The sequence below is a fragment of the Ornithodoros turicata genome, chromosome 5, assembly GCF_037126465.1.
Source record: "Ornithodoros turicata isolate Travis chromosome 5, ASM3712646v1, whole genome shotgun sequence".
In the NCBI taxonomy this organism is placed as follows: Eukaryota; Metazoa; Arthropoda; class Arachnida; order Ixodida; family Argasidae; genus Ornithodoros; species Ornithodoros turicata.
The window spans coordinates 42,791,794-42,804,427 of NC_088205.1; the positions used below are offsets into that span (position 1 = coordinate 42,791,794).

The 12,634-nt window shown below is 49.0% G+C and overlaps 2 protein-coding genes across 2 annotated transcripts; both read right to left on the reverse strand.

The window, feature by feature from the left end:
* Window positions 1–2,914: 2,914 nt before the first annotated feature.
* Window positions 2,915–3,523, reverse strand: LOC135395781 (uncharacterized). Its single transcript, XM_064626874.1, has one exon. The coding sequence runs from the start codon at window positions 3,521–3,523 to the stop codon at window positions 2,915–2,917; it is 609 nt and encodes a 202-aa protein (XP_064482944.1).
* A 2,491-nt stretch (window positions 3,524–6,014) lies between these two features.
* On the reverse strand, window positions 6,015–6,512 carry LOC135395782 (uncharacterized). The gene has a single exon (XM_064626875.1). The coding sequence runs from the start codon at window positions 6,510–6,512 to the stop codon at window positions 6,015–6,017; it is 498 nt and encodes a 165-aa protein (XP_064482945.1).
* Between the last annotated feature and the right edge of the window lie 6,122 nt (window positions 6,513–12,634).

Genomic DNA, 12,634 nt, shown 5'->3' on the forward strand with positions numbered 1-12,634 from the left:
AACTGTACGACCTTAGAGTTATGCTGTACCTACAAAGTTTGACTTTCCGCAGCACTTCCTAAAAGTAACACAATAGTAACACATTAGAATTTGGTGGGGTACCTGTGGAGATGTGTCGTAGTTCCAAATGTGGAAGTTGATCCAACGAGCTCAGTACAAGTCTTCAAATGTATAACAGTAGTCAACATACATATGAGAGAACATGCAACAAAATAATTTACATTCCCTGCCAGACTACGTGTCAGCTTTTGTAAGGCTCATGACAATGAAAGAAACAGCTTCCTAACAAAATTTTGTTATATTGAGGTTCTACAATTTCTCAATTTTAGTTGGTGGAGATTACAACAGCTCTGAAGTTGTGCATCTCGGAAAATGAGGTTTGAATAGGCTGGACGCAAAGTCACAGAGAATTATACAACACCTTTTTTTTTTTTTTCGATCACATTGCACTTGCTACACTGAACTGACACACCACTGCTTTTTGCTTTTATGGTTCCTCGCAATGTAATTTTACATTCACTACCTAGACCTTCAAAGTCAGGTCCATGATTTGATTATTCAAGATAGTCGAAGTCTAAGGTCAGGGTCCTGTGGCGTAATATTCAGACTTCTAGGAACCAATGCATACGACCTCGTTAGGTGTTTATCATGCTCTGCAAAAAAGTAATAATAATGAATGAAAAATAATAACTTCTAGGTTTTTACTGCAGTGCCTACTGGCCTCCATCATGACATCCACGAGCACATGTTCGAGTGCCCTCCTGATGTAAACCACGTCATTCACCTCATGAAGGTTATAGATAAATCCTATGGCAAGATTCGACTTCACCATTCCGCAAAGGAGCACATAGAGAACATGAATGACAGACCACGACTACAAGAGAAACTCTCAAGAATCATGGTACTCAACAATCAATGACGATGACACATGGCCGTAGAAGTCATGCGTTTAAATATTAATGTTTAATTTCTACATGTCATGTTCGCAGTGAAGTTACTGTGCCGTTTTATGTAATTTTATCTCGGTATCACTTTAAAGGGTCTCTGACCAGAACCTGGTGAATGTCTTTGTTTGTATGGATAACGAACCTACATGGTGCCCTCAAGTTACAACTGAAACGTTTCGTCTCTGCGGAGCCGCCAACTATTCCAAAAAAGGATGCGAAAAGCGGTTTCAATTTCTACCCTCAACTCGTGCGATCAGCGCAAAACTCTAGCTATTATGCAGTCCTTAGTAAAAAAACAGCCTGTATCCACTGTGGAACCAGCCTGGAAAAGCAATCCCAGGCTGCAGATGGGCTGGCCAAGGCTGTTTCCATGCTGGGTCCAGTGCTGTTTGAATTTCCATTCTGAAACCATCCAACTTCCATTCGGAAATCAGGATGGTTCCCACCTGGAGCCGAGCTGGAAATGGGATGTTCCAGCGAGGACGCTGGATTGTGCGAGATTCTTCGCTGTGAACGCTGTGAAGATAATCTTGTCTTATATACGGCAAAAAAAAAAAAGGCGAAATTAATTTCATAATTGTGTGCAAATAATTTATGCCCAAGTATAATAAAATAAAAAATAAAATAAAAGAAACAAATAAATAAATAAATACCCAAAAACGTGCAAGGTTATGCACAGAACTCCACGTACATGAGTAGATTGCAAATATAATATGGGTAAGCGGCATGTGTAGTACGGTTGATCCTCAAGTCCTAAATCTGAACCAAGAGGTGCAGTAGTGATCAGATACTTATCTATAGTTATCTGAACTGCCTTCATGATGTGTCATTGTCCCGCTTGCATGGGACGGGCTTACTTTGTCGGACAGTTAAATGAGAACGAGCGACTGAGAGAACTGACCTTTGTGATTTCGCACATGCATGTACCAAACTTTGCATCAAATTGTGTGATATCCATGACGCAGCCAGACCTCCAAGGTAGGGGGGGCTCGATACGAAAACTCACCCACTCCCCCTCCCCCGCTGATCCTGGGCGCGACAACATACACATACTCGTGCACGCCGTAAATGCAGTTCACAAAAACAGAACGAAATTAATTGATTTGGACGTGCACAATACGATTACATGTATAGGCTGTCATGTCCAATTGAGGGGGTGTCACGAGATTGGAAGGATTTTGAAAAGCTCATACTTTGAAAACCATTCAAGAGTGCTGCTAAGACGCCATGAACTGTAAGAACTTCCGCGATCGTCACACTGTCACCCCCCCCCCCCCCCATATATTATTTTCTCCTCGGATTTGCACGATTTCCGTGGGTCGGTCCGTGGCAGGTAGGGGGGGCTTGAGCCCCCCCCGTGGCTACGCCACTGGTGATATCACATTATCGTCTCATAGTGTTGCCACTGTTGCTGCATCTACACTATTTGTAGTATATCTGTTATCATACCTGTTATAGGGTGTTAGTTATTCTTGTTAAAATAAATATTCGAATTTATTGCCGATTGTCACTTTATACATTTGTTAGCGTGTTTCTGTTTCTGTTTCTGTTTCTGCTTCGTGCAGCAATTTATCTTGTATAAGTTGCTTTTACTTGAGCGGAACCTCCTGCCTTGGAACATGGGTTCCAGCAGAAGGTAGTCTGAAGCGGAAGCACTCCTACATCGGGATCCGATAGTCCGGCTGGAGACATGCTGCATATCCAGCCTTGTTCCAGCCTGCGTCCACTGTGGAACAAGTTCTATAGGTGGGGTGCATTGACGTGCGTTTGTTCACCAGAAAGAGGGAAAAGAAGTATGACGAGACAGCAAGCTCGATCCGTTCCAGCCAGAGGCTACGTCTGGACTGCTTTATAGTTTGGCCAGCGGAACGGTCGCGGCACGAGATGATCTGGGCAGGTGACGATGAGCTGATGACGGTAGCGGTGCCGCTACAGGGTTCCCCCCCCTCCTAGCGTAGCGTTTGTAGTTAAACACCACAGGCCCCGGTTGAACGGTTGTAGAAGTGAAGGGTGCGGAGAGGAGAGGCCCAGTGGACGCGTGCGCCCAGGCGGGAGTGGTGAAGAGGTTGGGCGGCGGAAACAGTAGAAACATCTTCGATGAACGCGGGCTTGACGTGGTCCGCGGAGACCACCTGGTGGCGGCCGGCGACGTCCACGGTGAAGTGTTTGGACGAGCGGCTGATGACTCGGTATGGGCCGTCGTAAGGGTGCTGCAGGCACGTACGAGAGCCGTCGTGGCGGACAAACACATGGGGGCTGATTTCTAGGTCTGGATGTCGGTAGGCATGCCGAGCAGACGGAGGTCGGGGTGGCGTCGGACGCAGGTCTTGCATGGTGGCACGCAGGCGATCGGCGTGGGATGCGAAATCGGGTGTCGCGGCAGTAGAGGACGATGAGAAGAGGTCACCCGGAAGGCGGAGTGTCGTCCCATACACCAGCTCTGCCGGTGCGCATTCGATGTCTTGCCCTACAGTAGCCCGCAGAGAAAGGAGGACGATAGGAAGTGCTTCTACCCAAGGCGTGGGAGAAACGGCCTTGAGCGCCGCCTTGAGGTCACGATGGAGCCGCTCAACCATACCATTGGCCTGCGGGTGGTAGACGGTAGTTCGGGTCCGATGCGAGCCAAAGAGGCGAGTGAGGTTGGCGAATAGGCGGGACTCAAACTGGCGTCCCTGGTCAGTTGTGATGGTTGCCGGAACCCCGAAGTGGGCCACCCATGAATTGAGGAAGGCAGAGGCCACGGTTGCAGCGGTAATGTCAGGTGTGGGAGTGGTCAACGGGTAAAGCGGTCAACGACCGTCAAGAGATACCGGAAGCCTTGTACGGGAGGGAGAGGTCCGACCAAGTCTAGGTGAATGTGGCTGAAGCGAGAGTCCGGCAGCGGGAATCGCGACGATGGAGTGCGGGTGTCACGCAGAATTTTCGACTTCTGGCAGGAGATGCATGACCGTACCCAGCGCTTAATGTCGGAACGCATTCGTGGCCATACGTAGCGGGACGACAGCAACTTCTGGGGCGCTCGTATGCCAGGATGCGCCATACCGTGGAGGTGGTCAAAAACGTGACGCCTAGCGGCAACTGGCAGGAAGGGACGGGGCTGGCCGGACGAGACGTCGCAGCAAACGGCGCACGGGATGCCGGGAAACGTAATATCTTGCAGCGTCAAGCTGGTGGGGTTCGAGTCGCGCTGGGACAGGAGCTCGTCATCGCCGGACTGCAGGTCTGCTATGGTTTCGAGCGAGAGGGGGGTAGTTGATGTCGAGAGAGCAGCGATCGCGGCACGGCTCAGAGCGTCCGCCACTGGGTTCTGACGGCCAGGGACGTGACGGACATCAGTCGAAAATTCGGAGACGCAGGCAAGACGCCGTTGTTCCCTAGTCGAGTAACGTTGACCGGCAGATTGGAAGGCGTAGACAAGTGGCTTGTGGTCTGTGTAGATGACGAATTGGCGGCCCTCCAGAAAGTGGCGGAAGTGCCTCACACTTAGGTAAATCGCCAACAGCTCTCTGCCAAAGTTGCTGTATCGGGTTTCGGGATGACGTAATTTGTGAGAAAAGAAACCGATGGGCTGGCAAGGGCTTGAGGTATTCGCCGGCTCTTGCTGTAGAACTGCACCGACCGCTGTATCGGAGGCATCCACCATGAGAGATGTAGCCGCATCGGGTCGCGGATGGAATAGGAGCGTGACAGACGCAAGAGCTTGCTTGATTCGACCAAAGGCCGCCTCGGCGTCTGGGGGCCAGACCAAGGGACGGGAGGACTTTGCAGGAGAGGTAAGAAGTGCTTCAAGAGGGCGGAGGATCTCTGCACAATGAGGGACGAATCGGCGGTAGAAGTTCGTGAGTCCTAAAAACCGTCGGAGTGCGTTGACAGATGTTGGACGCGGGTAGTCGGAGATGGCGTGGACTTTGCTCGGGAGGGGAGCTATGCCTTCTGGAGAGATCTTATGCCCCAGAAACTCCAGAGAGCTGACCCCGAATTCGCTCTTGAGGGCGTTGATAATAATGCCGTGGTCGGAAAGGCGGGCGAAAAGCTGCCGGAGATGGTCGAGGTGTTCTTCGTAGGAGGAACTCGCAACAAGAATGTCGTCGACATACGCGAATCTAAATGAGAGGCCACGTGTGACGGCGTCAATAAAGCGTTGAAACGACTGGGCGGCGTTGCGGAGGCCGAAGGGCATACGAAGAAACTCGAATAAGCCAAAAGGTGTAGTAATGGCTGTCTTCGGAATGTCCTCTTCGGCAACCGGAATCTGATGGTAGGCTCGTACCAAGTCAAGCTTCGAGTAGATGGTGGTTCCGTGCAGAAAAGCCGTAAAATCGTGCACATGCGGGATAGGGTAACGGTCTGGGATTGTGGCACGATTCAGGGCACGACAATCGCCGCAGGGGCGCCAGTCGCCTGTCTTCTTGGGCACCATATGAAGAGCGGAAGCCCAACTGCTAGACGAAGGCAGTATGACACCCATGTCCAGCACGTGGCTGAACTCGTCACGGGCTATCTTCAGTTTTTCCGGTGCGAGACGACGTGGGCGAACGAAAACTGGCGGCCCCTTGGTGCCAATGTGGTGGACGACCGAGTGCTTCACCGGGCTGGTCCAATCGGGTGGGCGAGTTAGCTCCGGGTACTCCTTCAAGATTGCATGGAAGGGATTAGTCTCGTCATGGAAGAATGATATTCCCGAAGAAGAAAGTGAAGACGATATTCCGGGCACAGCAAGATTGGTACTGGAATCGATGAGGCGGCGATAACGCATATCCACTAAGAGGTGATGGTGGTTCAGAAAATCGGCGCCCAAGATTGGATGGGAGACACTGGCCACCAGGAACACCCAGCGAAATGTGCGGCGCAAGCCAAGGCTTAGCGTTAGAGAACGTTGTGCAAAAACAGGTATTTGTGAGCCATTAACCGCTGTGAGATGGCACATGACAGGGCTCCGTTGGTCTCCTTTGGTAGCGGGAATAACGCTCACCTCGGCACCTGTGTCGATCAGGAAACGTCGTGCCGAAGTGATGTCCCGTATGTAGAAAAGGCGACTGGACGAAGGATGTGGGCCATCGGTCGCCATCAATGGTCCACGGCAGGGTTTCCCGGCTGCCACGAACATGGGAGGAAGCAATGCCGTGCATCGGCCCCGAATTTCCGGTGGTACCAGCAGACTGTATGAGCTGGGCTGGAATCGCGTGGAGTCGGTGAACGGTGCCGGAAACGACGAGGACTGCGACTTGTACGGCGGCGAGAGAAATCGCGGACGTGCGGCGAGACATGGGAGGCGCCAATAAGTGCCGTTAAGTTCTTGACCTCGCGGCAAAGCTCCGCAACGTCAGAGGAACGCGGCGGCTGCGTCGGTGGTGATGGCGACGGCTGTGCAGAGGTGGCGGGGATGACTTGAGAAACCGCGGGGTTGGCAAACACAGCGTCAGCCAGGGTAGCAAGTTTGTCGAGGGACATGTCAGAGGCAGTGGCTAAAACCATCTGCACATTCTGCGGCAAGCGCTGCAAGAATAGTTCACGGAAGAAGGTGTCTTCGGTCGCTGTCGGCTGGGAACCCAACAGCTGACGCATGCGCCTTAAAAGCTGTGTTGGACGACGATCCCCAGCTCCTCAGCAGATAGAAGTTGCTGGATGCGAGATCGGTCGGAAGCCGTGGTTCGCTGGAACAGCGCTTTCTTCAGCTGATCGTAAGGAGTTGTGGGTGAAGGGGCCGCAAGAATGTCATACACCTCTTCTGCAGCAGCAGGTGTAAGGGCTGATATGACATGGTAGTATCTGGTTTGCTGTGAGCTCACGCCGGCAAGGTTGAACTGGGCCTCCGCTTGAAGAAACCAGACTGCCGGGTTACGGTCGAAGTAAGGCGGAAGTTTGACGGTGACGCTTGCCAGAGATGGTGGTTGGGGCTGAGCCGGGGCCTGTGGATCGCCGTGGGACATGGTTTGAGGAAACCGGCGCGAGACGGCAGTGTTCCAAAAGTGTTCGGGTCACCAATATGACGAGACAGCAAGCTAGGTCCGTTCCAGCCAGAGGCTACGTCTGGACTGCTTTATTGTTTGGCCAGCGGAACGGTCGCGGCATGAGATGCTCTGGGCAGGTGACGATGAGCTGATGACGGTAGCGGTGCCGCTACAGAAGCATGCGTATGGTCGAGGTGCGCCGGTTCAGAAAGAGGGAAAAAGCACGGGTAAAGCTATGGTGTGACGTCATATGCATGCCACCTATACCAGTCTTTCTCCGGCTGGATGCAGCCTGTTTCTAGCCTGGTACAAGCCCGTTTACCGGCTAGATCCAGTTAAATCCCAGGCCGGAACCAGCCTGTTTCCAGGCTAGATCCAATCATATTCCAGGCTGGAACCAGTCCAATAAATAATCCAGCTGGAATTCCCACTGCATTTCCAGCTGGCATTTTTACTAGGGGTGGTTTTCCCATGTGTATGACGTCAAACGCCCGCGACGTTTATTGCTGGAAAGTCCACACCGGAAGTTCGGGCGGTTTCCGCAACTTCCGTATTGATGGGTGCTTTTTCAATATGGACGTGGAGCACAGCGGAGTCAACAAGTCAGCTTTTCAGCTGAGAGGGACTTACTGCATGCAGCAGTGTTTCGACGCCTTGCTTTTCGAAATGTTGGGCCGCGAATCGGCTTCAGCATGAACGGGAAGTTCCAACGACAGACTGTTAGATCAGCATCCATCATGATGGAGCACATGAACAGTTTGTGTGAATATCGTATTTGACGGCGCCATGTAAAGGGGCCGGAGTGTGGTACATGCATAATAATGCCGAAAGAAGTCGAGTGCTTATGTTGCAAGGAGCTGCTGTTAAAGTAGTATATTTAGAACTTCGAGGGCAGCACGAACCTAGCGCTCATATTCACAAGTAAGAAGCGTGTCTCATGCACAATCATGCTGGTTGGTTTCAATACAGAATAATTATTCTGAACTTTTCGCTATTGTTCGTCACTTATTCAGAAAGAGTGCAGCTGAATTAATACTCTGCGTCCTACTAGCTTTAGCTTTGTTCAAAGCTTGCGTGTCTCATACAGGAAATAGATACACTACAGACCAAGAGTTCGTGAGATAGGTGTTGCACAAACTTGAAAAAAAAAAAAAACAAGAGAATCGTTATACAGTGAACCCTCGTTATTATGACCATGGTCGTTCCCGAAAATTTTGGTCATAATGCGGAATTGTCATATTACCGGAGGAGATTTGCAGATGTTTGAGTGCATTGTTCCCCAGGAGTATGGTCGTAAAGCGCGTATGTCAGATTATCGAGAGTCATATTAACGAGGGTTCACTGGTACCAGTCTGCGCGGTGAACAGGATACGCAAAGCCTTTCACATAGTAACTACTACATGCTTTAAATACCCAAGATACTAGGTGTAAGTACCCCATACAGGGGGTGCTCTTGCAATTTCAGCTGTAGACACATGTCGGTAATGGTTATAATAATGACACCCCTCCCCCCAACTTTTTTCAACACCCCTCCATGCTTGGGATTCTGGATAAACCACTGTGCTCATCCGTGGCACAAAGCACCATCTCATCAGCCTGCTCCGCCTGGTAAGAATTACATTGGGCTCTCAATTCCACCGCTGACACAAGTCCAATCCTGCTCTGACGCATCCTTTTGTCCACCCATTCAGTCAGTATGTCGTAAGTGTTGTTCGAACTCTGTCTGATAGCACCCAAATACAGTCGACCCCCGTTTATCCGGACGGTGCCGTTCCCGGCGAAATCGTCCGGATACCGGGGCATCCGGATAAATGAAACGACCGAATAGAAACGTCCTACAGAGCAAGGTTTAATTAAAACACAGAGATCTCGTCAATGACAGCTGTTACATAGTAGTGTAGGCACTCGATTCCTGCAAACTTTTACTAATTGCATAGAGTTGAGCCACGCTGTTGCGCTGCTCGAAGAATATCAGCGCGGACGCAAAGTGTCAATGTCGGAGCCTTGTTTCTCACTGGCGTCATCGGTCATAGCTGCACACGCGTCATCATCCTTATCATCGTCAACGTAGTCAGAAACCGCAGCTTCATCTACGGCAGTCGCAGTGAGCCTCAGCATCAGGGATCGCAGCTCAGCTAGGGAATGTCTTCATCGGCCAACGGGCCGTAAGCAGCAGGCCCTCGGGTTGGAGTTTTCCCCTCTAGAACCGCACAGTGGTCGAGATATACTTCCAAATGACTCGACTGGTCAACGTGACCCAACGCACACAAATAGAAAAGGGGGTCATCGTGCACGGTTGTCTCCCCTACGGAGGAATGTAGGTCCCTGACGTGTGGCGGGAATAACCCCAACACGGCGAAAAGGGTGACGAAGCGGGGTCAGCGTCTCCTTTTACTCACGGTAGTCCGGATATCTGAAGCTGGATTACAAGAATTTTCGACTTTCGTTCCCTGGAATTCTTGTCCGAGTCCGGAAGCTGAAGTCCGGATAAACGAGAACAAAAGACATGGAGGAAAATCCATTCCCGCGCCTTTTGTCCGGATACCGCGGGATCCGGATAAATGAAGTCCGGATAAACGGGGGTCGACTGTAGTATTGTTTAAGCACCTCAAGTATTTTAATGTAGACGGGTAGAAATACCACAAGACACACCACACCTCCTCAGAATAATCAGATATAAACAACACGCGTACGCGTGGTAGGGACACAATACTCGCCACGCTAGATGTGACATCACTGTATACTAATATCCTACACAACGACGGAATCACAGCCCTCTGCCAATACCCTTTCTACAACAGACACCAGAAAAGATACGGAAACCATCCTCGATCTAATGGACTTGGTCCTTAAACTAAACTACTTCAATGAGGAATACTACCTACAAGTACACGGTACAAGTATGGACACACCTGTTGCACCCACGTACGCAAATATCTTCATGGGGTTCCTAGAGAACAAACTTCTTAGTGCCCTCGCATTAAAACCCACTATGTACCTTCGATACATTGATGATATACTTATAATATGGGAACACGGGGAACATGAATTTGAAAAATTTGTAGATCTACTGAACACCGCACATAGCACTATAAAACAACACTCAACTCACTCAATCAACTTTCTCGACACCACAATATCACTAGACAGCGGCAACCTCACCACAACCCTGTACAAAAAGCCAACTGGCAAACAACAATACCTTAACTTCAAAGGCCACCACCTGCGTCATTGTAAGGTTGTAATTCCTAATGGGCGGAGTGTAAGACGGTGCAGAATTTGTTCATACGACACAGATTATGCCGAGAAGCTTGACGAACTCCGCAGCACACTTGCCCAAAGGAACTATACAGACTCCCTTTTAACCGAATTTCGTCGCAAGGCACTCACACTCGATCGAAACGAGGCTCTGGAACACCAAAAAGATCCTGAGCGTGCCAAATAAGCTTCATCACAAGATATTCCAACGCACTTCCAAACGTCAAAGCCATTCTACGGAAGCACGAGCCCCTCCTCCAAAGCAGTGACCTATATATACTTAGCAATATATTCACTCGTCCAATACAGGCGACATACTGACGCGCAAACAACCTAGCAGACTCCTTGGTCAATGCCAAAATCAGCAAAACGAACACCCAGTACACTGGAACACACCCCTGCAACCTCCCGCGCTGCAAAACATGCAAGCACGTTCAACACGCTAACTCCATCAAAAGCACTGCGAGTAATTACACCCACCCCGTTAACCACGCATTCACATGCACAAGCTCCAATGTCATATACTGCATTGAATGCGGCAACTGCTCTATGCAATACATTGGTGAAACCGGCCAACAAATGAACAACCGCCTCACCGGACACAGAACCGACACGTCCAACAAACTCCTCAAAGCAGTCGCCGAACACTTTAACGTTCCTGGTCACAACTTGGACAGCATTAAACTGTATATTCTAGAAACTGGGTTCAGATTCACACGTGGCAGACGTGATAGGGAGTCTTAGTTCAACGCTCTTCACCCGTTCGGTATCAACAAATCACAAGGCACCCTAGAAACACTTCACAAATAAAATATGCTCAGACCTTTCCCTTCTATCTCCTTTATGATCTGTTATGTTCTGCATGGCCACTGCTTTTTGCTTCCTTTATTGCATGCCACAACTTTGTATTTTAGAATATATATCTTTAAAAAAAATGCTTTGCTCGCTCTGGAATTTTTCCACACGTAACCACTAACCTCCATACCTTTCGGAATGCTTGCCAATTCCTGCCTGTTGTCCAGTTTCGTCCCCGTGTACGTGAACCTCCCATTTCTGTAACCGATCTGGAGCCTATTTCACTTCTTTCACATAATCCCCTCCACACTCTAACAAAGCGGTTATTCACTCAGGCCGTAGAAGCCCATACGGACCCGGGCTGTTGACCCACAATTCGCATGAAACTTTAACACGTCACACCTAACCCTTTAAATATCATGCCAATGATGAGGACGGTGCCCAGAAGAAGAACAGTCTCTGTTCAAAATATCGGCAGCTCCTGTCTTGAGGCTACTCCCTTCAAGTATTTTAATGATCGTTATGTGGAAGTAAATCAGACTGTTACGCAGGTTACCCTATGTGTGACCTCCGGTTCCTGCTCTCAGTCCTCCAGAAGTGCTCATTACACAAGTTGACTATAGAAAACCTCAATTTTCCTTTTGTGTTCAAAGTGCGCACCCAGTTCGAGTAGGATGTAGACCTTGAGGAACCAAGCTTTGTATCTTGGGCTGCTCAAATAGGCATGTTGTAGTCAAAGATGATGTAACATGAAATGTGGTTCATATAGTTTATTGTGGCACTCAGATAATATTTTCATAATATGTCTGCAGAGATTGTTCCAAAATAGCAAATAGCATATGTGATGCAGCGTCACTCATTATTGGGCTTCTGGGAAAAATACGATCCACCTGATACAGACGGCAGCCTTTGTAATGGTGTCCGACACATTTTTAGCAGCCATTGTTTTAAAATATACATTAAAAATGCTCCTATGAAAGTATCACGAAGTTCTTCACTTCATTTGTTTACTTTAAAAACCTTTGTGAAGGAATTTACATAAAAGGGAGGTTTGTATCCAAAAAAGAAATACCAAAATGATGTACACAAAAATACACAAAATTTGTTCACTCACCTCAAAGAAGTTCATTCGATCTGAAAATGATCATAGCACTTGGAAATAAATGACGATATATTTTGTTCTGATGCTATGTGGGCAGGAAGGTCATTCCAGTTTGACACCATCAGCTGGTGCGGAGAGTAGAGGAATTGTTTGGTTTGTGTAGGTGGAGCAAGTACTTTGTACGGGTCATCAAGTCTTGGAAGTAACTTGTGAGGGTATTGACAGTAAGCGGGGTGGGGAGGAGGGTGACCGTAATATAACTTATGAAAGAATGCCGGGCTTGATACCTTTCATCTGGTAATCAAAGGAGTAAGAAAGAGTTGGGCTTTAATGGCTGAGACACTGGAAAAAGGATGATAATCACGAGCAACAAACCGTGTTCTGTACAAATTCTACTTTGTCGATTAAGAGATGTTGGGATGGGTTCCAGATTGCAGAGGCATATTCTAGTTCTTTTGAACATGGCAGTTGGTCTGAGACGAACACATAGAAAGGACAAATACATACAAAGCATCAAGTGCCTAAGAAATGAATGATGAAAGAAGGCAGTCACTGGAAAGGTTAGCAAGTAGTAGGGCTTG

Excerpts from the sequence above, each read along its gene's own strand:
- LOC135395781 (XM_064626874.1), bottom strand. The coding sequence starts at position 3,523 with ATGGTTGAGCGGCTCCATCGTGACCTCAAGGCGGCGCTCAAGGCCGTT.
- LOC135395782 (XM_064626875.1), bottom strand. The coding sequence starts at position 6,512 with ATGCGTCAGCTGTTGGGTTCCCAGCCGACAGCGACCGAAGACACCTTC.